The sequence below is a fragment of the Ammodytes marinus genome, assembly GCF_949987685.1.
Source record: "Ammodytes marinus genome assembly, chromosome: 1".
Lineage (NCBI taxonomy): Eukaryota > Metazoa > Chordata > Actinopteri > Uranoscopiformes > Ammodytidae > Ammodytes > Ammodytes marinus.
The window spans coordinates 19,333,218-19,361,196 of NC_137230.1; the positions used below are offsets into that span (position 1 = coordinate 19,333,218).

The 27,979-nt window shown below is 41.0% G+C and overlaps 1 protein-coding gene across 1 annotated transcript; it reads right to left on the minus strand.

Moving 5' to 3' along the window:
* Positions 1-27,729, minus strand: rras2 (RAS related 2). The gene is made up of 6 exons (XM_080029597.1): positions 27,319-27,729; positions 5,495-5,582; positions 5,199-5,301; positions 3,714-3,822; positions 2,347-2,465; positions 1-1,967 (listed from the first exon to the last, which is right to left on the minus strand). The coding sequence occupies exons 1-6, from the start codon at positions 27,418-27,420 to the stop codon at positions 1,880-1,882; spliced, it is 609 nt and encodes a 202-aa protein (XP_079885723.1). The 5' UTR covers positions 27,421-27,729; the 3' UTR covers positions 1-1,879.
* Between the last annotated feature and the right edge of the window lie 250 nt (positions 27,730-27,979).

Sequence of the window (27,979 nt, forward strand, 5' to 3'; positions counted from 1 at the left end):
TATGGAAGAAAAATAATAAATACAGTATGATTTGGATGTACACTAGTAGTTGGAATATAATGAGAGGTGGGTATTTCAAATCTCAGTGGTTGTAATAATTAATTTGTGGATAGGCTCCTATGTCAAGACCAGAATTATTTCTAAAAACCCTCTCCCACCTGACCTGGTATTATACACTTTGAGCTGGTGGTGAACACCTCAAGATAAATGTATTCTCCATTACTAAACCACAATTAGAAAATAAAAATGTATTCTCTTGCCACCTCTGGATAAAGAATCCAATTTTGCAAAATTGTGGGCCAACAGTCATCCTCAGTTTAACATAACCAAGATAATTAAATATTCCTCTTTACATTTTTACACAGCTGTGCTGTGAACGTATTTTCACTTATAAATATACAAAAATACCTATCAACTAGTTTGATAAGAAAAATAAAGTAGAAAAGTAGAGTAGAATCATTTAATCAAGTCCATTACTTCCATCATCTGATTTTGCTTCTTGTTTATATATTACAAGACGATGATGTGAAGAGAAAAAAATGCAGTACTTCATTTGTATGCCTGAACAGAAGTACACAAGTGGAACAAGAAGGCTGAACAGTGTTGTATGTCTGTGGTGACGATAGCTCCACAGGTGTCAGGTCCGGTGAGTTCAGGTCCCGTTGGAGAACGTTTGTTTCACAATGTGCGTTTCAATTCTTCCACTTGTCCTGGTTTTTCATCCGAAAGAATATTTTGGGTGGGACTTTATGTAACGGAATAATTCAAGGACAAAAAAATACATTGCCACTGTGTTATTGGAATGATTTACCAGTTATTTGATCTTTATCACATTGGAATGATCCAAACTGAGCTCTAAAAGCTTCTCAGACGCAATTGTTAATACTTGTCCAGAGATGGATATAGAGCACACAGTCTTCAGTGTTTTGAGTATCTTTTTTAGTTCACAGTGTGCTATCCATAAAGCAATCTACTGCTTCTTGGAAATCTGAAACAATGTATGATGTACAATTTTTTGACTGAAAGCGACACCTTCGGAGAAAGAAATTCAGACAAATTTGCTACTTTGGATAAATTGATCACAGGATAGGATTTTGTTGATTTATAAGACTTTTAAAAAATCAAATACAGTAGACATGTTTTGGCAATTGAGATGAAAGCAGAAACCACAGACAAAGTAAAGAATCCACTGCAGAATGCCAAAAAAAGTTCTATCATCGTAGCTTTAGGGGTTGTCTAGGCATTATATGTATGTACATACTTATATATTCACTTTCATATATGTAAAACCAAACTCAACCTCACACACTGTACTGTGGTGACTTAATAGGTCATTAGAAATACACTTTGAAAATCACAACAAATGTCACATATGTACAGTAGCAGATAAGCACATGGGAGTAAAGGTGGATATGGCACAACATACACAAAGCGTCATAAAATAATCTCTCTGCTCTGGTCAGACACTGGGAACTAAAGAAACTCATTAACATTCGGGATATATATAGTTTTCATTCAATCTCGGCAGCAAGTACAAATGTCACTACAAGGCAAGAGAAGTCCTTCAGAGTACAAAACATTAATTTTGTCAGGCTGATTAAGAAGGCAATGTTTAGTGTTGGGACTCTCTCTCTCTCTCTCTCTCTCATGGGAATTAGATTGCGGCTGAAGGTAGAGTGGTGTTAAAATTTGGCATTGTCAGTTGTCCATAGTGATGTCCTGGGGACAGCAGTTCCTGGTCAAAGTATCTCAGAAAAGGCTGTCTGAAGTCATGCACGTGGAGAAGGCAGCGGTCAGTCATCCCCTCAGGATGTGATGTCAGGCAGAGTGGGTGGGGGGGTTACAGAGTAGCTGCATGAGTTACAGTGATAAGGCCGATTCAGACGATCACACAATGGCAGCCGCTCTTGTCTTTCTCTTTCCTCGTGGGTTCTGGCGATGGTGGACATTCCTGCTCTTGGAATTTCCTGATAGTTCGGAGAGAGAAAAGCTATCATGACATGCTGGACTGTGTACATTTGTGATATAACTTTCTCTTTAAAGAAAAGTAAATATTAAACAAAATATTAAACCCCACACACTGATTTAAGGAAGGCGGGCGCAGGTCCAAAACAGTGATGTCACATACTTCCATTCACTTTTCTGAATCTATTTAAATAAAAAAATATTTGATGATGACAGGGTTGTGGGCCTGTATGCTTGTGTTATTAGGCGAAACACGTCATTGTATCCTGTGTTATAATTATCATAGGAGTGCCTGTTAGTCACTGTTAATACTGTTATACCGCAAGTTTGAGTAGCTGAAAAATGCAATATTTTTAAACGATGACTTTATAAATCACCTACCTGATAACTCTAACCAGCTCATGGAAAGCCTGGTCTACGTTCATACGGATTTTGGCTGAAGCCTCCATATATGTCACCTTCAGTTGTCTGGCCAGCTGCTGGCCCTCTTCATGAGTTACCTGAGGCAAAAGGAGGAGGAGAAAATGATGGAATGAAGCACATATCAAAGCATTTTAGAGAATCCCACAAAAGTAACCATGTGTTAATGAAACACTCTTATCATTGACTGAGAGTAAGAGATGAACTAGGAACGAAAGAGGGAACAAATGTAATATTTGAATGTAAAATGAGATAGGATTATGCAAATATTCTTTAATGTTACACTTGGAAACAAACAGTTGCTGAACTACATCCACATCAAAATGTTACAGAGGGAGCCAAAATGCTCCCTTGAGTGTTAATTTTCCATTGTCCATCCACCATTGCTCTCAACGCTGTGGAGCTCCTTCCATTTCATGACATGGTGCACTTCTGTATAATGTTTTTCATCATCTATTTATTCTACTTATGTGTATATGTATGCATCTGTTACTCAGGTGGAATCCACCTGCACCCTTTTTTTGAGCAGCTGTGCTTATAATATGACCCTGAATTATGCAAAAAGGAATTAAATCCAAAGATAGACTTAATTCCTTTATAGCAACATAGGGAAATTCTGATCAACTTTTGGAGAAGTTGATCTAGAGATTGTCCTGCCATGTTAATGGATATTATTGATATGGGGAAAGCTGTGTTTGTCAAAAAGATTAAAGTTGGCAAATAAAAATTAGGGCAAATTTGCAATTACTTACACTCAAAGTGTTATGGTTAGGCTATTCCTGGGCTATCATGAATCTAAAAATGAATGTGTCATTAAGTTTACACCATTATCTATAAATGTTGGGGAATATGTACATCGTTATGTCTCATATAGATAGAATAAATCATAAGTAATAGACTAACACAAGCATTTGTCACAAGAGGCGTGAAATATAAAATGCTAACTTGAGTGAATTAAATCCTCTGACAGTACTGAGCTACATGTGCCTGTAAGACTCTTTTTGGCCATAAGGGGGTGGTGTGGATTCACTACAAGAAGGGACTGGCGAGACAGTACCACTAGCCAGAAATTTCATCATTTCAACACACTCCCTTTTCTCTCTATCCATCCTTCCCCTCCTGACACCATCGTCTCTACAGCCTCTCTTTTATTCCTCCACTCACATCCTGTCGTATCTTAGCAGCTTGCCGCAGCTGCAACACTTTCCTCTGCTTTCAAATATGCAAATGAGACTCTTCCAGACAGGTTGATTTTTATGTCTTTAGATGATCAGGTTTTGTGTTTTTTCAGCCATTGGGTCCAGATTTCTGCAATGGTCTGGACTTACTTGTCTCTGTAGCTCCAAATCAGCTTTGTTTCCTACGAGGATCATAGGGAATTCATCTCTGTCTTTCACTCGCAGGATTTGTCTTTGGAATTTGTAGATTTCTTCAAAGCTGTAAAACATAATACATCGATAAGTGGACAAACAATTTAAATTTTTTTTTGTGTAGATGCATACAGTCATCTAGAAACTCACTCTCGCCCGACATGACCCCACCCACCCAAACATAACACAACATGTTGAACATGCCAGCAAACAGAAAAACGTTGGCCTCACTGTTACAGGATCATAACATGTGTTTGTCTGAGGCTTTGCTCTGTGCACTGACCTGACCGTAGCTCCACTATAATATAAATGACGTGCACTTTTTCAGTTAAATAAATAGCAAATGAAAATGTCAATCTGGGGTGAAAAAAGGGTTGGCAGAATGCAAACACATAAACCCAGGCTGGCATTCCAGCCTGGGTTTAGCCCACAGACAGCTTGGTGGGCACGCAGTAAATCTGGAAAGACTTGACTGATATAGACTGTTTACAACATAAACATGGGGGGGTGGGGGAGGGGGGGTTGCGAGTATGGGCACAGGACTGCAGATCACTGGTATGCTGGGTAGGGACATAATGGCGGGGCCGGGGAGGATGGTCTACGACAAGATAAAGTGTGAGGTTAAACATAAGGTGATTTAAACCCCGGACACAACACTGAAAATCATCTAGTTTTCAAGATTTTTTTCATGGTCAGAATTCTTTCTGCAAAAGCCAAATAATGTTTTTACATTCAGCAATTACTTCTATTTATATAAAGACATTTTTAGTAGCAGAAGTGGAGTCCACCACTCCTGTTATGAATTCGGAATCCCTACCTTAGCATGAGCTCCCTTTACTTAATTGAAACAACTTGAAATGAGGTGGTTCGGTTGTACTGTATATTTATTATATTATTGATACATACAAAGTAGCAGCTTTAAGAGGCGTTAATCGTAAGAGGCACACATCCAGCAGGACAGAACAATCCACATCGTTTGAAAGTAGCATACACTGTATTTTCTCTATCTGACTTGTTCCACCTCTTTAAAAAAACTAGTTGATGTTTACACAATGAGTTAAATATTCAAACCCAAGACCGTTTCATATGATTGAGCCACTATATTAAGTGGAAAAATTCTAGATAGCAGCAGCAGCAGCAGCAGCAGCTTAAAATAGAAACCAAGGTGCACGTATATGTGAATTCAAGAGAACAGGAAGAGGGAGGAAGTGTTGAGAACAAGAGAAAAATGACAACAAGAACAACAGCGAGAAAGGTCCGGAAGTGCCAAACGACAATAAGTGAGAGTATCGGTGCAAGATGTATGGTTCCAGTGGAGTGAGGGGAGAGAAAGACAGAGCGTAACTGTGAACATTAAACAGAGGTGTGCAAACAGAAAGGCTGTGAAGGGGACGGGAGCGTGTGTGGCTGTGAGTTTGCACATGACGGGGGGCTGTCACTCACCTTCCTCTGTCAGTGACTGAGAAGACGAGCAGGAAGCCCTCCCCTGTCCTCATGTATTGTTCTCTCATGGCTCCAAACTCTTCCTGTCCAGCCGTGTCGAGGACTAGAGAGCACGTAAACACACACGGCGACACAAATCACACACACAGGACAAGCTTGCATCAACATATACCTTTGCAATCAATTCCCAGAGTGCAATACAATGCAATAAAAAACAAAAAACAAAACAAATATAATCTACTACGCGCGTCTGTGTATTTGCTGTGGTCACGTTTGTCTGATAAGACCACACTTACTGTCAAGCCTGGCCGCTCTTTCGTCAATCACGCACTGCTTGGTGTAGGAGTCTTCGATCGTGGGGTCATAGTCAGTGACAAAGTACGACTGTGTGGAGAGAGAGAGAGAGAAGAGGAGAAAAGAGAGAGAGGAGCAACTGTGAATATGCCAGGGTTCTGTACATTATTTTCAGGTTGAGACACAAGCTGTGCCCCCAATTACATACTGTACTTGTATGAATACAGTATTCGCTATATAATGATCTATGCTGTAAGTACACAAGAAATCAACATGATTTACTGCTTTACACTAACTAGAACACGAGGCATTTCTTGCACCCTGCACAAGCAAACAAGCTGCAAGTTTAGAGTAACACCGCCGATAGCAGTTAAACAGAGAGAAGATTTTTTTTACAAAACTTTATTTTGGTGTTTTCTGATTCTGATTTCTTGAAACTGTTTCACCATCATCCATAATTCATTTTCCCCTGCTGTGAGCACCTCTAGCATTTCCTTTGTTTTTAGTCTGCAGAGAATACCTATTTCTTTCTTTTTCTTTTCTTACAACCACTATGTATCCTGAAATCCTTTGAATGGATATATACTATGGATTTGGGACACTCTAAACAGCTGGTTTAAAAAACGAAATGAATATGAGAAACACACTGCAAACAAACTGTCCTTGTGTTTTTGGTTCAAACAGCCCAGGCAGCCCTTAATGACCTCTACCTTTAACTGCCATGCTGCAGACAGGAGGTAAACACACTGTCTGCAGACATGTAAATATTCCCTCACACAACAACCACCGTCTAGAGTTCAGACTGGCTTCCATGCTAATAACACATTTGCAAAACGTTTCCACAGTCACACCACTCACTCCTCACGGCTTTGATTCTTTCATTCTGGGGCCAATATCTGGTCTCCTGGTAACATAGACTGGAAGGGTGTGGCCATGGGGGGGAGAGAGAAGGAGTCATGCATTTTTTACATTTTTCTCATGTTTTGTATTTCTGGCTCTCTTCAGGGACTAGTTAAGTGGTGACAGCTGAGGGGAGTGCTCAGGGGCTGTCAAACCAACACCCTAAAACACAAGAGCAATCAACACAACATGAAATACATGCAAGACTTCCTGTCATTTCAACAACAGGCTAAATTAAACTTTTACAGTTAGTCTTTTTGTGTTTAAAACATTGTTAATTCACACAATTATGGAGGCCAAACACGGCTTGATTTGCTGAGGGTCAAATCTCATTTAATCCTACACTTTGAGTAACTAAAAGACGGCTGGTGCAGACCAGGCAAAAAGCGGCAGGGAAATCAATTCCCTAATTCATAATAGATCTGCAATAAAAAAAATACTCAACCAATTCTAGCTTATGACAGAGACATTAGGCTTGCATATTAGCTGATAAGCAACCGGGAATTAAATGTCTTAAATACAGTATGTTTAAGGTTCAGCTTAAACATGCCGTTGAAAATTGCTCCCAGTTATGTTATGTTATCAAGTAACAATTAGTTTCAATATCAATTAAAATGCCAATAGTTTTTTCTCTGTCATTGTCGCTTAATAAACTCATAATTTCCACCCAAGCACAAGGGGATGGATTCAAAATTATTATACTTTATTTAACCAAGTTACCAACAGGCCAAAATCCCAAACAATTCCTCATCAAATATGGCGAAGAAAAGCATCAAATCCTCACATTATATAAGGTGGAACTAACAAAAGTCCTTTAATTATCAAGAGATTAAGCAACTATTGCTGCAGCTCTATTGCCATATTATACTCTCTTTGAAAATGCACTGACTGTAACTTCTCAATATATACTACATCTTATAAAATACCTACATTAACGGGATACAAATATTTGTGGAATATATTTGTCCATAAACATATCCATATATAAATTGCCTCAAACATTACATGGAGGTCCGTCTTTAAATACTGATGAGCCATTGTTTATAATTCAAACTTGTTGTCTTCTCTGTGTCCTCTGCATACAAATTCTTTCTTCACACCTGCAGCTCTGGTGTTGTTGCTGCAGGGAATCTCTCACTCTCACTCTCTTGTCGCTCTGCAGCCCATGAGTATGGCTGGCCTATGTCACATCCACTCACCACTGTTCAATAATTCATCAGTATTACTGTGTGTATCCTAGAACGTACTTCACTGCATTGCACTGCCTTCAGACGCCAGACAGAGACAGAAAGATGGGGAGAGACAGGGAGAGAGAGAGAGAGAGAGAGAGAGAGAGAGAGAGAGAGAGAGAGAGAGAGAGAGAGAGAGAGAGAGAGAGAAAATAAGCGGCCTCTTGTCTTCTTGTGTTTCGTGTCCCTCCCACCAATATTCTTCCAGCCATAGCTTCAGCAGCACGTGATTCCATTAACCGAGCATGGAGCGCTGCACTCCTCCGGCATATTCTTCCCCTCCCTTCCACATGCATGTAGAGCAGCTGCTGCTGAGCTGTGTTGTGGCTGAGCCGATTCTCTCAGAGCCGTTCCCCGTGATGAGGGCGTTCTGCAGCGCCAGCAGCCCCAGAGCATAGCGCTAACAGGCCATGGATGAGCCCCGGCACTGGATTCAGCAAGGCAGCGGCAGAGCGATGGGGCTTTAGGTGAGGGAGGGCAAACCTGACTCAGGAGGACTACCAATAACTGCATGATGTCAGCCAAATCTGAGTCATGTCCAGTAATATGACCGATAAATCCTTACATTATTCCATGACCTCATCAGATGTAACTCCCCAAACAGAATGAATCAGGCCTGCATGAGTCAAACAGAGCTACTCCACGGTTTTTGAGTGGGGATCAATGGCCACCAATTGGTTCCACCACCTGCAAGTATGGTTGCCTAGGCATAGAACCTCTAGTGTGTCAAGTGTCAAATATTATTTATTTCTTTAACACATTTTTTAATCCGATACCTCCTGATTAAAGTCATAATGATGTTAAGTTTTTCTACTGTATATAGGCCAAAAAAGGCTGTGTTATGTTAAGTTTAACATGACTGATGACAGATGGAATGAGTTGATATTTTTGGTGGAAAATCTATTTACAAGACTGAAAACACTTGAAATTCTATGTATTACTTTGGTATTGATATCTAAATTCAAGAATTCTATTGACACAAGTGAGGGAACATTTCGGATGATATCCACCATATTACATGTGCCCAATGCAGACGTGACATAAATTGCAGTTCACAGAGTGGCCACTAAGGGCAGGTTTCAAAACAGAGCAATTTCTCATTGACTCCCATGTTAAATAGGCCGTTTTCACAGCATTATTAAACCTATTAAAGGCCTGGTATGAAAAACATTCTAGTAGGCTATGTATGTTTAGGTCATATCTCCATGACAACACAGAGGGGGGTGAATTTTTTTGTGCCGTTCTAGTTCTTATTCTATTGAAGGTCAAAATGTATGAATAATTAGGGACGAGGCTTCTTGAGTGACAGCTAGTCGCCCGCTGGCCCTCACTTCGCCTCGGAGGTAGGGGAGAACGGGGTAATTTGTCACATGGGTTGGATGTCACATTCGTTATATCTCGCCACCAGAGCGCGCTAGCTCTGAAATGTTGATATAAAAAAGGTCCAGAATTGGGATCAGAGGTCACATACATAGACTTCCTTGGAGTTAGACTGCTGCATTTCAGGTGAGAGGATGTTTTGTGTTTTTCATGTCAAATTCCAAATATTTTGCTTCTCAGTATTTTTCTTCTAGGCTTTTACACAATGGGTTTATAACAAAACACTTGTTACCCTCAGAAAGTGTGAAGGGTAAACTATAGTTTAGATTGTGGTTAGCAAGCTAATTAGTTGTCAGATGGTTGTTGGCCTTGATGCTAGCAAGAAATTCAAGTTGGGGTTGGTCGTCAAATTTTTTGGGGGGTTGGTTGTCACATGTTATCTCAAGGCTGCAGCCAGAAAAGGAACCCAATAACGAAAGAAATTGTCAAGCTGTATCCTCACTGACACCCCAGAGAAGGAAATAATAGAGCAGGAAAAGGCAGCTAGCAAGCAAAAGAAAAAAGGGCAACAAAATCAAAACAACCCAGTGCATCCCAAACTAGACCAGCTGCCAAGGCTACAGAACGTTATGTAGGCCTATTTGTCAACTTGACAATGCAATTAAACATTCAAATTTGGTCCTGCCTCCTTGCCTTCTTTTTAAGATTTTTCCCATTAAGATAACATTGTGACAAACAACCCCATAGTGTGTGACAACCGACCCCTTGATGGGGTTGGTTGTCACAATGTGTCAGAGTGTCTTTGATGGTAAATTACTTCTTCATTACAATAAGTTGGAAAAAAAGAGAGACACACATTTTTAGCCAACACCTTAAGCTTCAATTTAATGTAGGAATGGCTATTGACAGATGTTTTGGTGATGAGCAATTCTCACTAGAGTAAAAAGTGTGCCTACTTACCCCGTTCTCCCCTATACGTCAGCTAAATGGGCGTATCTCCCTCCCCCGACGTCACATCAATGCCCTTTTTTGGTAAGAAGAAATGAGGCGGAGTAAAAATATGACAAAATTGCGCCGCGCATAGGCCAGGACGATTGGATGCAGTTGAAATAACTGAGGTCAGCCCGGATGCTACATCCATTTTATATATTGCATGTGTCACATAAGCTGTGACGTCAGTGTTCTCATTTCTATCTGCCAGACTATATCACAGGTACATACTGAGGGGGAAGGCGAATCCCTAGAAAGACTCCCATGAAATCATGAGTAGACAGCTGACACTCACTGTAGGGTCAACAGCTCCATTCCTGAAGTGTGAGTGTGGTTTGGTAGCACAAACAGCAGTGACGCGCAGGCACGTCGTAACACTCTCAACACATTATTTGGCATCATTTTGTTTGCTTGATATTTAATACTTGGGATCATGAGGACCTAAGAAATCGAGGAACAACTTTAGCTTAGATTTGCGCCGCCTGCTGTTATGGAGACATTACATCCCGCGCAAGCGGGAAAGTCAGTAGTCGGCTCGGTGTGTTCTTGGCACTTTTTTGGCCGAGACAGGCAGACTGGAGCTGCCTGAATCGGCAGACTCCATTTTCGGGCGACGGACGGTAGTCGGACCGGTGTGTCCTGGCCTTTGCATTTAAGCATGCATAAGCTACCTGCTTCCTACGGGCACTGCACTAGTTGTACAAAGAAGCAAAAGCCTGCAAAGCCAAGCTGCAGAACAGTTTAGATGTTGGTGTCAAGGTGGGTCGGCCCGCACTAAGCCCCGGTCAGCTCAGCAGGAAGGAAACTCCACCTCCGCAGCAAGCAGCTGACCCGGCCCAGCCTTCGGGTGGCGGTGATGTCACGGCGGACGACATGTTCCTCCGGCCCGCCTACCTACCAAAGTACAAACCTGTCACCCAGTTCCCCTCCAGCATTCCAGCCATACATCCCAGCCCTCCACACACACACCTACACACACAGCACATGCAGGCTCTTACAACAGGATATATTAGAGGCCTGTTTTCACCATGAACACAGAGTCGGTGGATGAGTCTCCACTGCAGCACAGCTTTCTGTGCCAGGCTGTTTGCTATCTGGAGGCGTTGTGAACCACAGACCGGCTGTTGTGAAGAGTCAAAAAACTAGAGCTGCTAGTATTGATTATTTCCATAATCAATATTTTGGGTTGATCAGTTAAACATTTAGTCAATAAAATGCAGAAAATAATAAAACAAAACCAAACTAATTTGATTGCCAATGCTATTGAGCAATTTCTTAAATGATTGAAGAATTATCAGATGTGTTGTTAATGAAGTTCCTGTGGATCTACTTGTAAACAAATAATATAAGCAAATTGGCAATGCCTTACACAGGAAATGATAGCAGCAGTGATGAACATAAAGATGACTAGGCTGGACAAATCTTGAGAAAATAAACAACAAAAATACGGGCAAATCAGTGTCAATATTGGTATCAGATGACTAATGTGCTCCTGCCTGGGGTGATCCAAAAATGTAATAAATGTATTTCTAGCACCTGGTCAGGTTTCCTTTTAGCTTCATGCATGCTTTTTTTTGAGATACCAACGCACTAGATCCTGTCTCTTAAAACTGCCGTTTGCCAGCCTCAAGGAAAGCAAAAACGGGTGATATGTGTAGGCGTGTAATCAACACTGTGCTTGCACTATGCACCCACTTCCTCTCTCGACACAAACAGCTTTGCAAACACTTAATATAGATCCTTTTCCATCACTGTCAGTTATCTTACTTGTTTGGTTAAAGCCACTTATTTCACTGTGAACCAATATAGCATCATTAACTACATAGTTAAAAAAAAAAAAAAAAACACTGATTCAGCAGCAGTGGTGAGATTTTCACTACCAAAGAAAAAAAGAAACTCAGGCGATTAATCAACAAAAACACACTGCACCTAAACAGATGAGGGCTAATTGTGGGCCCGCCTACCACATTGTCATAATGAGATGATATTGCTGATACCGATAGACATCAAAACGGTGAGGACTTAATTACCTTTTGCATATGGCCCATCACCAAGGAGAATTCACAGACCTTGACTTGAAAATAATCAGCTTTAGCTGTTCTTTAGTTAAAAGTGAAATTTAGATTTTTAATGCCTTAGTTGTGTTATTCCAGGAAAAATGTCTGTTCACATCTGCCGATTTATAATAATCCACAACCTCCTCATTCCACGCACCAAAACACCACAGCCTACCGGAACACTTTTTTTGCAAAAGCTAATAGACTATAACCAATATGGACTCATTTGTGTTGTGCAAATTGAACCAATATATAAAAGATGATGGGAATAGCTTTGGTTGGACCAGTGGGTGGGAGAATGAGCTGAGCACGGTGTCATGCATTTTTGCAAAACAAGCTGAAAGTGATCAACAACACTAGCAGGACTTGTGCGATTGTTTGCGCAAGTGTAATCGGTAAGCTTTGTTCTTGAAAAGTTTAAAAGGAGACAGTAATTTTGTTTAGTACCACAGGAGAAAGTCCTTTTTTAAATTGCCTCATTGCAGTACACATTAATAGGACTCATTGACTATTGATGAGAATGAGATTTAATGGGCAACTCTCCCACACGCTTGATCCAATATAAGGTGTTAAGACTGAATGAACCCTCACAGTAGAACCAAATTAGAAACCTGAAACCTAATAAGATAATGCTTTACTATCAGGAAATAGCTCCACAAGTATCATGAGAAAACTGTGGTTCTCCTCCTACAGTGTGTTTTCAGCTTCACCAAAGTTCTGCTGATTGAACGATATACAAACTGCTACACCGATTATGACATCAGCACCAATAGGATTGGATAGGATGGGCATGGGGTTCACCTGCAGCTGACAGGTTAAACCTGCCATTTGTAAGCTTTGTTCAGTGGGCCAGAGCCAAGTCCAGCCATTTCAATTAAGGACACAAGCCTCATGCCAGACAGTCTGGAGCCTGCCAGGTCGCGTCCCCAGCTGGACGGCAGCAGAATGTGACAGATTTGTATGATCCATTTTTGATGACACTTCATGACATGACAAGTTTTATAAATACATCAAAAAGCTATTACAGCATACATATTCATGCATTTATTCTGTTTCCAGGATTTTTTCTGAAGGTAAACTGATATTAATATAATTTCAGAATTTTCCTTTGAACATCATACCACACTTTCTAAAATATCTCTTAACATCGTTCCTGTTTCTTTTGTACATTTTTGTACTGTAATCTTTATGAAAAATATAATAATATCATATGAATATATATCAGTCCACTGGGATTATCGATCATCATTCATCTTATTATATCATCTATTACCTATAAGCACTACTCAGCAGAGCAAGGTAGCACGGGGAATTGATCCAGATAAATTTGACTGGGGGCATCTTTGTATCACTTCATGTCCACAAAACAAGCATATGTTTAACCTTTGCGGACCTCTAAGGCTGGACTCTGAGCAGCTGCCGGTAATCAAATAGCCCCCGTAAGGATTTAATGTTAAACAGATGGAAGTGAAGACAAATTCCTTTGCATTTTTACATCGTCGCCCCCCCCCCCCCCCATCAGTCTTTCTTCTCCAGCTTCACAGGGTTTCACACGAGTGACACAGGAATTTGTGTGAGGAGCATTGTTTTGTTGAGTACTTTAGGAGGGCCCGAAGTGAGAAATAGTGGAAAACATAAGATAGAATGAAAAGGTTTTTGAGGGGGAGGGAGAATGTAGGCGACATGGAGCGGGAGTGCAAGAGAGAAAGGGGGGAGGGAAAGGCATTAACTTCCTGTGGAAACACCCACTTTTCCCATGAGCTCATACAAACCAGAAAGGTCACTTATTCAATAACTAATACAACACAGAGAGTAGCAGAGCACACAATGTGTCCACTGCCTGAAAAGGGCCACCTGGGAGCATTCTGTTAAAGCTGGGAAAGCTGTACGCTGAATTACTTATAACTAAATAACCAGTTTTGGTTGATACACGTCATTTACAAAATATAATACTTTAACTGCTGTAAAGCCAGACCATCATATTGCATGCTCAGCATCCAGGGTAATAACGCTTTCATTGAATGTTTACAGTTAAAGAACACGGTAGCACTAAACCTTGGCTCAATGCCCAATTAAATGAACCTGTGCACATCACTCCAACAAGCTCTCTTCCTTCTAATGCGCAACAGATCAATGGCCTTTAATCACTGCCTCTTCTTTAAATGCCGGCAGACCAGTTCAATTCTGCCCCACCTTGACCACGCTGAAGATGAGATCCTTCCCCCTCTAAAGTTAGGTGTTGTTTTTATTTATTTATTTTTAATATGCAGAATAAATGATGAACAGAACTACAAAAATGGAACAATCCTTTGAAATTAATCCATAAATCTTGCTAATCAGCAAAGGGCAAATCTCTTGTCTCTGGACAATCAGGAGGCGCACACATAGGTTACTCATTTTGAAGATTAATCAATAATCAAAATAATAAGAAATGTATTTTCTTTAAATAGGCTAATCGATTGATCGACTTATCATTTCAGCTGAGATTCTTCAGTAGTACTCCCTGGTTGGATCTTTGGAACTTACAGTGGTAAAGTCAAGGCAAGTCAAGTTTATTCACATATCACATTTCAGTCACATTGCACAGAGGCAATTCAAAGGGCTTTACATCATTTTTTTTTAAGATAAAGGGGCAAAATAGATAAATAAAAGAGGGGGAGAATCATTTGAAACCATGGGTGTACATGAAGAATAACATAAAAGCTGAAAGCAGCTTCCCCATGTTTTGTTCCTAGAAACAGTTAGCATCTCGGCTCCAGATTACCAAAGACATCTTGTGGGTTTGTACGTTGGAATAAGGTCGGAGATGTATTTGGCCCTAGATCATTGAGTGATTTCAAGACTATTCATTATTATGGCATGTGTACAGTTTTTCATACCGACTGCAATTGGAAGCTAGTAGTTAACATTTCTTCTATGTTCACCATCCATTTTCAGATACAAATATTTATTTGATATTTGGGTTTAATTGATTGCTTGTTTACAACCCGTCTTGGACATACATATTTTTCCTTTTTCAATTTGCCATTTTTCAAACACCCCTCAATTGGTACTAGGCTGGGCATACTGGTGTTGTACACTTAAAAAACAAGGCACATATACATTGTCCGTGTGGGATGGCCCAGCTTGCCCTGAAGGCTGTTGGGGATAGCACTCACGCAGAGAATAAAGCAGAGAATAAATGTCCTACCAAGCAGGCCAAAGCATGGCACATTCAACCCCCTGCCCTGCTCTAACCTCTCTGGCATTAAGACTTCAATCGGCCGGCAAAATATCAATGTGTGCTGGACTCTGAACACTTTTGAACTCGCTCAAAGACGCAGAATCAAAGAGTTGCCATTTAAAGGCCTTTTTCTCCACCACATCACTGGGCTCAAAGCTGCCTGTTTGCTCTATTATAGTCACACAACAAACTCTTTCTTTACCTCCATTTCATTTGACTACAACATTTTTGCTGAATTAGAAGTGGAGACCTTTGGAAATACTTAAGAAGCCCACAGCCTGATTAAACAGAACAACACAAAGACGGAGAAAACTGTGTGAACCGCCCTTATTGTTCTTGCCGATCAGGTGACATCACTAATGTTCCCCTTCCTTGTATTAAGCCCACCCTAAACCCGGCCATTGATGGGTTATCGATGCAGTTTTCTCTTCAGCCCTTCCTTGTTTTTGCTGGGAGGGGAAGAAAATAAAGCTCTATTTTTATAAGAGTTACTCTCTAAAAAGTCCCCCGGACTGCATTTTGCTCTGGTGAATCTTCATCAATGCCTGCTTTTGTAGAAGTGGGGAAACCTTGGCCCATGTGACGTTATATCAAAATCGACAGAGTCTAAGTGGAATGGATGGAGAGGATAAATTAGGCAAAGGCACTGACAGAACATTGACTGACGTTGCTGTGTGAATTCCAAGAAGTGAGGATTATAATACAGAGAAACATTAAAAGCAATAACTGCAGCTTCTGAAGTAGACCCAGAAAGCTTATCCCTCGGGTTACTTACTAGTAAAACATGAAGTATATTGCTATATATTGAGACTACTTGTGACGCATCGTATCAGACAGTGCAGTGTTTGTTGCATATGTTTTTGTTTCATTCTAAGCTTCATTCAATTCTTCTTCCTCTGCTTGTGTTTGTGGAGAAGTAGCACTGCACACACTGACATCAACAAAGCGTTACTGTGACGGCTCATTGAAGAGGACACCAGCTACTGCAGTGGCTGGCTGGACAGAGAAACTACTGTGTGACTTTCAAAAAGCCCATACAGAGTCACTCAACGGAGTGTGGCTCACAGTCTATAGTCTGTGGGTTTTCGGGGAAACCATATGACCGGCCAAATAATGGGATGCTCAAAATAAAGAACAGTCAGACAATCCAAAACGTTGGTTTACTAATTAGGTTAGAGACGATTAATCATTTATCACTGAACAAACAACTGCAGAAAACCTCTAAAAAAATATTAAACTGTACAGCACCTGCAGGAATACATTCATCTTCCCCACCATCTCCCCTCTTTCCTCTGCTACTACTGCTGAGTGTGTGTTTCTTTCTGTGCCAGTGTACTCTGCTGCAGACTATAATTCTTAGCAAGGGGTGATAAGTCAAAGGAAATGGGGCCACTCACTGGCATCATGGCAGAAACACAGCATCATTACAGTAGTGTACTTTTAGGCCAGCAGCCCTGCAACACAGCAGGCGGCACACATGTTATTACTTTAGCATACACCTCACCAAATGGACACATCTTCTCTTCTCTGACGTAAAAGGCCCCTAAGAGTTGTACATATATGATATAAATCATGTGCTATGGCAATTTAAAGTCAACAGGTTTCGACCCATCATTCCATTGGAATCCCTATGTTGAAAGAGGACCTGCAAATTTGATCTGTTAAACAGAAGTAAGCTGCTAATTTACAGTTAGCCAGCTTGCTATCTCGGAGAGATTTTTCCCCCTGCAATAATTCTTGTATAAAATGATGTTCAATCCTGATAAGACAAGAACAAAATGGTTGTGCTAGCATGAACCCACAGGACAACTTTTAAGCTGAAGATGAATTTTACTGTGTCACACTATCTAGTGTGACTTTAGACATCATCAAATCACAAAGTGAATATCTTTAGGAGGAATTATTTGAACTCCCACAGCAGATAACTTCACAATCTATATCAAGGTGCAGTGAAGCCGTTATCATAGATTGCCAGAGTCTAACATAGTGTAACTTTTAAAACCAAACTGTCCAACTTGGAGGATGTTTTTGTGTGCACACACCCTGCATGCTTCAAGTAGAATGCAAAAAGCCTGGCTGTCAGAGGACGATGTTTTGGTTAGACATACCAAACACGCTTTTTAGACAGCTGTTGACTTGCAAATTGAAAATTCTGAGACGGGTTTGCCGACACCAACTGGCGCTGAAGACGCAGTCACATTTGCTGCGCGGGTCAGATCAGCAGAACAGTCACACACAGCAGCTGTGTCACTGAATCAGCCAGACTACAGTAGTCCTACATGCATCTACACATGTACCTGATGCTTACTGAACAGCCTTTCTGATTACAATGTGTGATATCTCATCAGACACCAGTCACACTTGGACATTGTCGTCGGCACATTTGCACAGTGAGTGGCGCTCTACCGTCACCTGTTGAGAGGTTGTCTCATTCCATGCCTCACCTCCCCCTGATGGACAGCAGGTGTCCCACAGGCCTCTGGACAGTGTCTGCATGAGACGTGCCAAATGTCCGCCAGCTGCCTGGCAGTCAGCTCAGGAACCCAGGCACCAGCGACAAACACAGACGCATTAAAATAACCATTCCCAGTTCCATCAATTAGGTTGTACCAGATGAAATAACTGCAAAGACAATGTTCAAAAAGGAACACACACCAATGACAAATCAACACACTATAAATAATCAACACTAGCATCAGTCGTAATGTTGATTAAATATAGGCTTGGTTAAGAAAATATATGTGTGCATACATTTGGAATGCTAAATGTTAGAAGGTGGTAGAAGTGGGTTGCTTAAAATAAGCAGCAAGGCAGTTTCCCATAGCCAGAGTTGTTGTTATATGACTCGGAGATGTGAGACCTGATACTGTGGCCAGTTATTCTGAAACAGACAGATGTGTGAACACAGAACAATAGCCAAAAAACAACACAGAGGAACCCGCTGCCCCCTCTGTCTGTCTGACTATCCGAGGGGCACTGTGACTGGAAAACAACAGGGGCGGATATGGCAGGTGAATATAGGGATTTTTAGTATCAGAGGGAAGTACTACAAGTTCAAAGCGCACATAGACAATTGTTGTACTGTATACCCTACCATGCTATCATTAAAAATAAGTAATATTTATGTCCAGGAAACAGGCTCAAAGCAATTGAAAAAAACAATAAACGGCTAAAGACAAGCCTTTAGTCAAAGATGAACTCCTCTACATCACCACAGTCCTGTACAACTGGCCAATAAGCAGTTCAATGGGACAACAGAGGGATACAATGCCATGCTCATGGGCACATCAGCAGCAGTTTTTACTGGATATGAATGATTTAGTAGAAATGCTCAACCCTTGTTTAGGAGGACACACACACACACCTGCTGGTGGTGACTTGCTGGGCTTGTAGGAAACATCCATAGGGAAAGTGTTTTCAGTCTATTCTATGTAAACAACACACATGTATATAGAAATGACATTACAACACAGGTGGAAGCCCTGACCTATATTTTTATTATAACACATTTTTCAAATGTAAAATGTTGACAAAAGCAGCATTAAAGAAGGAGCCATCAGAGAACAAAAAAAAAAGCAATTCAAGAGACATTAGATGCCAGTTTCAGATTCTCTCTGCCACCTTTTCATATATGCAGAGACACATACTGGGGATTATTGTGTTAATCTCTGCAGCATCGGGAACAGCTTAAAAACAGATGAATCGTTTTTGTACACGGGAAGTCCTTTATTCAATAAGCCCATGAGTAATAGTCTGTGTGTATGAGCAGTACCTGTAGTTCTGATTTAACATCACTGCCCTCCAGTTCAGATGTTTAATCAGACTTAAGTTTTCTTTATAGTCTGGATAGTACTGTAATGTCTCTTTCTAAGTAACTTCTACAGGCTGGTACATAATAATCATTCAGAGACAGTCATCGCTTCCTTACTGTTATTGGTCTAAGAACCGATAAGTGAAGGTTTAGTCCCTATAAGATTACATGGCATTTAGGGACTATTTTGAACCATACACTGTATCCGCCCCCATCCAAAATGGAGAGCTATCCTACAAGAAACTCTTACATAATAGCAATTCAAAGAGATCCCACCAGTCACAAAGGGTGCATAGGTGAAAGCATGTGAACCAACTGTGCCATAACTAAACACCAAAAATATATCTTTGAGTTTACGCTTATCAAACATAAACCCCTTTTCTCTTCTCTCAGAGTACTACTTACTGACTTGTGCATACATGCTCAAATTCATCAGAAATGCTTTTTCTTGGGGCAGTTGTCGAGAGATAGGGTGACGAAAGTGGAGAGAGATAGGAGTGGCTAAAATTATCATCTGATCTCCGATCTGCAATGTCTGCTAGGCTAACTACAGGACCACACCTTCGCCTCCAGCTAACAAAAGTGCTTTACACAGCAGAGACGATGCTCCCGTAAAAAGGTGAATGGGACTTAGTTGAGAGAGCATCTGTTTAATGACACCATCACATAGCGTAAAATCATTTCCCCCCATTTATTTCATCACCTTGAAAAACAAAAAACAAAGCCTTACATCGATCACACAGAGCTTTTTGTACGGTTTCTGGATTGATAGATTCTAATTACCACTGGCATTTCTCTTGACTTTTTCGCTCCCCTGCCAGATAATGAACACGTTTTGTCAGGGATTAAGTTCTTCTTTCATCGAACAAGGAAACAATTTTCCAAACAGAAACGCATCATGATTTTTAAACAAAGGTCAATATACCGTAAGTGATTGAGTGGCTAGAGTTTTTTTTTTATTTTATTTTTTTAAAGAGAGAACTAATTTATAACAAACACATATGATAATACGCAGAATGAGGAAGCACACTTACTAAAAGGAACATATTTGTTGTTGTATTGGTAAGAGTGTGTGAAAGCAAAGGTGGACTAAAGCCAACTGTAGTCAACGTGTGTAAACAGGTTTGGGTTATTGAAATTCATTGGAAGTAAAGGAGAGTGAAACAGAGGGGAAAAGCTGCATTAATGCTAAGCTAAATTGTACTCTAAATGAGTTCTTCTCGACAATGGAACTTCTACACTGTTAGGTTGACTGTAAAACACTAGTACAGTAAACACAATTGGAAAGGAATCCACTACAAATATTTACAATCATTCAGTAGTGCCACATATTGTAATAACATCTTTATTGCACATTTTTACTAAGAATGGTAATCCCTGGGTAGTGATTAGTTCCTCGTTAGCTCACAGCAAAAAGGATGACCTTCTAGTCTCTTGAGCTTTCCCAGATGGATGGGAGTGTCTTTACGGAATCCCAAACTCCCTTTTTGCATGAACATTCCTATGGTGTGCCGCATGGCGTTTGGCCAGATTCAAGTAAATTACCTCAGCTATTGGATTTGATTCACCCATGTATTTAAACAAGAGCCAAAAAAAAAACGCCTCATAGGTGGCCATTGGTGCTGTAATGTTCATCACACGCTAACATACAAAAGTGTCTGACTGATGACACAAACGATATACTGATCAGACATCTAACTGTATTTAATCACCAGCTAATCTCAGATGCTTAGAATTTGTGTGTGGAAAAACTGTAAAAAAACGTTGTCCTGGGAGAGTTAGGGATGGGTGTATCTCCTTGGAAAGCATGAATGTACTCACTCAGCTAATTTCACACAACGCTGCCCGTTACATTAAAAGATACCTTGTGTAAGAAGTTGGCATTTTTGCCTGAGGGGTGAAACAAGAAAAAAAAGAAAAAGCTTACAGAGCGTTGTCTACTCTGAAATGGTTCACTCTGTGGGTAGAAAAGAATGTGCATCCTTCTGGATATCAAGCATATCTCATGGGAATCTGCACTCTTCTTTAGATTTATACAGAATATTGCTCATGCACAAGTTAACACATCGGGCTGATGGTGGTGTGACAGGAAATGTCTGACAGTCACAACCAAACACAGAAGGATCCACCCTTTTGGAACGATGAATACAGCACATTTTATGGAAATCCTTTTCAGATATTTTGCTTCTTCTACTAGTGCTTTGTCAGTATCGGCAAGCATCTACTTACCTGTTGCTATAATATGCAAACTTTCACACGCTTCAGAAACAAGACCATTCAGTTGACTGACAAAGGAGAAATAATGCTGAGTTCATACCCGATTGGTCATACAACGTTTAACAGTTTGGCGTTCGCTGAAGTCCGACCAACACTGAAGTAAAGGCATATAAATAAGTATGTGCACTTGCATGGTGAAATGTGAGAAAAAAGAGAAAGGCGTATAGAAGACAGAGAGCTACAGCAGAGAACACAAAATAACCAATTTTCCCAAAGGTTCTCTTTAAATGTGTTCTTATCACAGCCGAGTTATGGCCCTTTCAAAACAGCACAGGGTCGCAGGATAAACTTGCATTCAGGGTGTATTTAAACGGGTCAAAGAAAGTTATCGGACCCTGCTCATTACCCAGACACGTCTGATAGTGTTTTGGTATATCAGTGATTCTTGAGAAGTGGGAAAAAACAGGGTGCAATGTTGAAAAAATACAAACCCTATGTTTAGGCAAATTAAATCACATGTATCCAACATATACTAAGCTACTGAGCTAAGCTTTAACACAACCTCCCAGCTTTTGTCCTTTTGATCAAAATGCCATTCCTTTTTAAAATGGGCTTTTTAGCTTGCCATTTCTTATTTTGTGTCAACACCGTCAGACACCAAAAACACAAATTCATTTTTTTTCCTCAATTTATGTTAGACCCATGAGATGTATAGTGATCACAAATATTCACCAAGCGAAAGGTTTTACATTAACTTTTCATAAGGAAGGAGACCAAAGAAATAAATCCTATAAAGTTACAGACCCAATGCAGGTGGACTGTAGCTTCTATATAAGGAATGGCAAATTATGATTTAAAATGTCACCGTTATGTTAATTAATTGAGCACACTTAAAATGAAGCAGACATTAATGTGAGTGTGTCAATGGCCCTTATACTAAACTTAATCTTCAGAAGAAATTAGAATATATTATATGAATATGTTGAGTAGTACACACACACATAGTTTGATATGTATGATGATACACACACCTGCATCTTGTTTACAGACGCATTTATGCACATGCATTGTCAACTGCATGGTTGATTCACAAGAAAATTGACACCACACACACACACACACACACACACACACACACACACACACACACACACACACACACACACACACACACACACACACACACACACACACACACACACACACACACACACACACACACACACACACACACACACACACACACACACACACACACACACACACACACACACACACACACACACACACACACACACACACACCTAAAGGAATGTTTTTACTCATTTATTTTGTGCAGGTATCTGCATGCAACCTGAGGACTACCACTATTTTTCTCCCTCTATTACGTGGGTCAAATTATTGTTGTGAAAACCAGCAACGGACTTATTTGCTCTAGTTCTACTCTGTGAGAAACCAACAGGTGACCCTCAGCAAACAAGGCACTCGGATCACCTGCCCTTACATGCACAGAAACACACGCAACAGCTGCAAACCCTACACTAACAAAATCTTTACTGCCATTACAGCTCACTTCTTTTCAACGGCGATCAGAATATAAATAGGATTGTTAGCAATGAGCGATGTGGCAAGTGACATAACTGAGTGGGACAGAAAGTTAGAAAACCGCTTGTATCCAAAAATGGTTTGAGAGAATGTGTGTGCCGTCACATGCAACAAAACTTCTAAACTAAATCACAAAAAAGCATGCACAAAAGCGTCCCTGCGAGTGCTCTGTCTAACCACCTGTGGCTGTTTCTGAGAAATGCAAATGAAATGGCGCCCACCACCGCACTCAACTCCAACACAACTATCATTACTACACCTTGCCTCCACATGCCCAAGGAGGGCTGCCCTTTTCCCGTTTATTCTATTGCATTTTTACTTATGGCAACATTCCTCCCCAATGACCTCATATCAAAGTAATCAAAAGCTGTGCAAGAAAATATGCGAGATATGTGGTGTAAAGGGAGTATAAGAGTATAAAAAGAGAAAGGAGAGAGGTCACTTTGGCACTTTAGCTGTAAATCCAGCTCAGTTCTACAAAAATCCTCAACTAATCTGTTTGGACTTGATCAGTCAGGATGATTTGTTCTTGTACGTGAATCTCCAGCGCCGAGGGCCCGGCAGCACGCTAATATTAGCGAGCATGTGAGCAAGCAACACCATGCTTTTCAGCCAGCAATAGGATCACACGACATCTCATTCATCACAGAGCCTTCCCATTCCGGTAGCTCCTCGGGTTACTCTTGTGTGAATTAAGTTGTTTTTTTTGTGCCATTATTTCTGGGATATAAACAAACTGATGGAAACACACGCACATACACACACACACACACACACACACACACACACACACACTACCCCACACGCAGCCTTCACGTGGCCAATGTGAGTCATGTTTTCCCTTACTTGGGACGATTCCTCCCTCACGGACGTCACATTAAACAACACACAGTGTTCCACAACTTTTGTCAGATGACTCAATGTTATGTCATCCCAATGCTATTTCAGCTTGAGTCAACTGCTTGGCATTAGGATGGTCAGCAGCTCCAAGGGACCTGCCACTCTGTTATTGCGAGTGACATCATCTTGTATCCTCTGAATTCCGGACATCCTTGCTTCAGCACCCTCAAGATTAGCCCTGGATAAAGAACTTCAAAACTTTTGAGGAATGACACACATTTAAAGGTGAAGTAAGTGGTTTATTTATGTTAATATAAGTGTTAAATCACTCTTTATTCATATGGTGATCACTTACATAATGTGCGCGTTCCATAAAGCCGATCTCTCAGTCAGCTGCTCTGCATGTAATCGTCAAATAAACATATTGGAGGATCCCGAAATTTTTATCCAATCACAAGAGAGAACGCTACAAACCGACACCAGTCTCACTCATGGTCTCACTGCCGGTGCACGCCAAAGCAACAAATGGGTGAATGTTTATGCACCTACAATGGCGGAGCAGCTAAAAAACCTTCCCAAAGTCTGTTTTGATGGTTTTTAATCATGTTTTATCACACTTATGGATCTGAGATGATGCTAGATAACTCACTGCTTGAAGACCGCAGTGCATTAATGTGGTGACGTAGGGACGAGCGAGGGGACTGCTAACTGCTGTAACTGACAGGAAGTCAGCTAAAAGAACCATTCCACTTAGCACCTTTAAATTGAGTATACACTGATTACCTGTTTGGCCACATATTTCCTGATCTAAATTAAAAAAAAAAGGTTTCCTGGGTACATATTTTGTAGAGCTGCATGTGTTAAGACAACTTAAGAGAAAACAGATTTTTATACCAAAAGCATATGATGCCACAAAAGAACATACTGGATTCTCAGAGCATGACAACCCCTCTCCCATATTAAATTATACTTGGACAGTAGAAGTAGATTGTGTTTGCAAAACACTACCTCAAGTTGCCCATTTTAGTTTTTAATTACAAAAGTAACGACATACCTGCTCGATGTTAGGATATCAAATAATGATAAATTGTTTCATCAGTAGTTTTTTCTAGTAACAAAATGAATGGAAACCATATTGTAAAAAAAGGAAGCAAGTACTGTGTAGAAACTAGTGTTGCAAGAGCGGTTTATCAGCAGCCGTTGCTTAAATGTGAAACAAAAATATAATATTGCAATCTTTGTAAAAATTAAACTGGTTAATATTTTTGGCAAAACACATAACAGCGTATCTAATACCTTGTCAAGATTTCCACGAACACACACATACTCAGGAAGCAGGTCATGTTTTTCCACACAAAACTAGAAGGCTCTAAAAGAGCAACGGTAGAGGGACTTCCTCTGCCGAAGGGCCAAATTCCACATGGCCCGTGACCATTAACCCACCCAGGCTGACTCAGACCCCCCACACCCCATGCACCAACCTCCCAACACTCTCAACATAGTTCTGGGGGGAAAGCCTAGACTTCACAGCCAGTTGTTAGGTCTTTTCCCTTGGCAGGCCACTTCTAGAAACTTCTGACGAGGATGTAAAGTAGGTTTATCCTCCCGCTGTCAACATCTCTATCTCTCTCACTTTTTTCGCAGAACCAGATATGCCAGCTGGCAGTGACTAAAAAGGCGTCAAATTAACTGTGGGTCAAACTAAATGCAAAAAGTGAATGCTCAAGCGAAATCCCAAATCAACACTTAAAAGAAAAAAGTCTGCTGGTACTCTTTACTTCACAGATTAAATATATAGCGAGATTCACACAGCTTGATATAACTATAATTGATTCACTCACGCAACAGAAATAAAATGCTTAGGGTGATTGAAAATTGGAATTAGTCGATCATTGACACAGAGACGCCTTATTGGAGGCTGCAGCTTTATTGTTTAATCTCTGTAAGCATGTAAATCCACAAAAATGCTATTGATAACAAAATCTTGCCGGAAATATAAAGTTTTACTGTAAGAGCAGAACACGTTGCCATTATGTGAGCTAACCAATAACCCTGACCCTAATCAGCGACAGCTAATCTATATATTTCACAATAAAATTAGAAACTTTACATATTAAATATTATTTGTTATGTGTGTGTGTGTGTGTGTGTGTGTGTGTGTGTGTGTGTGTGTGTGTGTGTGTGTGTGTGTGTGTGTGTGTGTGTGTGTGTGTGTGTGTGTGTCTCATATTCAGCTTTGAATGTTCGCCTACTCCTGGTCAGTGGGGTCAATAGGCTATGGCAGAAAACTGTGCCATAGCTATCTGATCCCTTTACTTGGTATGCAGTTAATGAGCTTTGCAAACCCTCATTAGACACAACTCGCCCCAACACACACGCGCACACACACTTTTAACCCCCCACTCCAAAACGTGTGCCAGCCTACTCTATTGTCTGACAGTGTGGAGACATGCAGCTGCCTGCAGTCTGGTCAGTAACACGGTGACACAAGGGGGAAACACACAAGGCAAAGGGCAACGTTTGTCATCTCTTTTATACAAAGTGTGTGGTATGTTTAGTATGTTTAGTGTGTGTGTGTGTGTGTGTGTGTGTGTGTGTGTGTGTGTGTGTGTGTGTGTGTGTGTGTGTGTGTGTGCCGTGGCGTGTGTCAGTCTGGGGGGGCTTTCCTGAAAGGAGCCCTTTGCTTTAAATGACCATTATAAAGGCCTGGAAGGTCAAAGTGAGGCACTTTGTGCCTGCAACGCACTGGAATGCAACCAGGGATAGATGGGAGGTAAACCGTTTGCCTTTTATCTGTGACACATATGACTAAGTCAAGTAGACAGCAATAATATGAATGAATACATTGTTTCTCAGGGAGGGGAAGTAAAGTTGTAATGTCTGACCATATTTATTTGTGTGCTCTGATTAGTTTACCCAGTAGCCTTAATGTTTTCAACAAAATGTAATCATCTTTCAATGGACTAGTTCACATAGGCTATAGACTACATAGAATAAGGAAGAGTTTGGTGGATCTCTCATAGCCTATCTCCAGAGGTATCAGTGCTCCAATGATGTTCTCACATGGACCGATCTGATTTGTTGTGCAACTTTTCTCTGCACTGTTTTGCCTCTTGCGCCACAGAATGAACACCCCTCCACTTAAGTTTGAAGCTCATTATGACATTACCACAGACTAAATCTTATACAGTTGGAGCAGCTTGCCTTGGAATCCGCTGCTCGACTGTGCAGTAGCCTAATTTCATAAAATAAGGCAAACTCCGTGAGCTCAACACAAGAAGACCCATTTTACTCTTTCACTAAAACTGCTAAGTGGAAGTTGATCACTCTCGGAAATCGTCGCGTTAAAGTGACAGTCGTAGCTTGTCCTTCCTCGTTCAATTCACAAAACAAGGCTCCCCACCTCAACCCTATAGCCTACATCGTATTCTCTTTTAAATGACAAACCCCAATGGTAAATAGTTAAAGGCCTCGGGAAAGTCTAGTTGGAGAAGAAAACAAACCCCGGTATCCTCTCACGGGGTTCTCATGTCTGGCCTCCCCCCTCTCACACTCTTTTTTTTCTCGGATAAGCATTGTAAAAAATCAAAGCAAAACAGCTAAATTCGAAATGGAATCTTGAACGCTAACTGACCTGAATAAACTGGATGGTCAGGGCTGATTTCCCGACACCACCGCCTCCGACCACAACCAGCCGATACTTCTCCTGCACCGAGCCGTCCCTCCTGCCTGCCATCGAGGACACTTCGCTGCGCTCGCCCGCCGCCGCTGTTGCTGCCGCCGCCGGAACACTGAGCAGCAAACACCCACTTTTCTTTCACCCTGCAAACTGAAGAAGATATAGGCCCTGCAGCGAAAAAAGGCAAAAATGCAGCCCAGGTAGGCTATAAAGGTGCCGAATTGACTTTGTCGGTGTAGTCCGTTTTGTGCACGGATAGATGGAGACAGAGAGAAAGAGAAATAGAGGGATCTAAATCTACGGGCGCCTGTCCATACGCCTGACCGTGTTCCTGCCTCGACAACACTGCGATGTTCGAGCTTGTGGAGCCGATAGTAGCCTGAGTAATCAGCCAGGCCAGTACTAATGTCTAGCGCTAGGGGCCCTACTTCAGGCTGCGTTTCACTGCCTACCACACCAACACCACCACTCATACACACATAGCCTCCTAAAACACACACACACACACACACACACACACACACACACACACACACACACACACACACACACACACACACACCCCAAACCTACTCTGCAGCCCCGTCCTGAGGCTAATATCAAACACCCCTGCAGT

What these genes read in the sequence shown, in the direction of transcription:
- rras2 (XM_080029597.1), bottom strand. Translation starts at nt 27,420, where the DNA reads ATGGCAGGCAGGAGGGACGGCTCGGTGCAGGAGAAGTATCGGCTGGTT. An exon ending in TCAGTCACTGACAGAGGAAG is followed by an intron (nt 3,823 to 5,198) that starts GTGAGTGACAGC and finishes TATGTTTTACAG; the next exon opens with CTTTGAAGAAATCTACAAAT. An exon ending in GAGCTGGTTAGAGTTATCAG is followed by an intron (nt 1,968 to 2,346) that starts GTAGGTGATTTA and finishes CCGAACTATCAG; the next exon opens with GAAATTCCAAGAGCAGGAAT.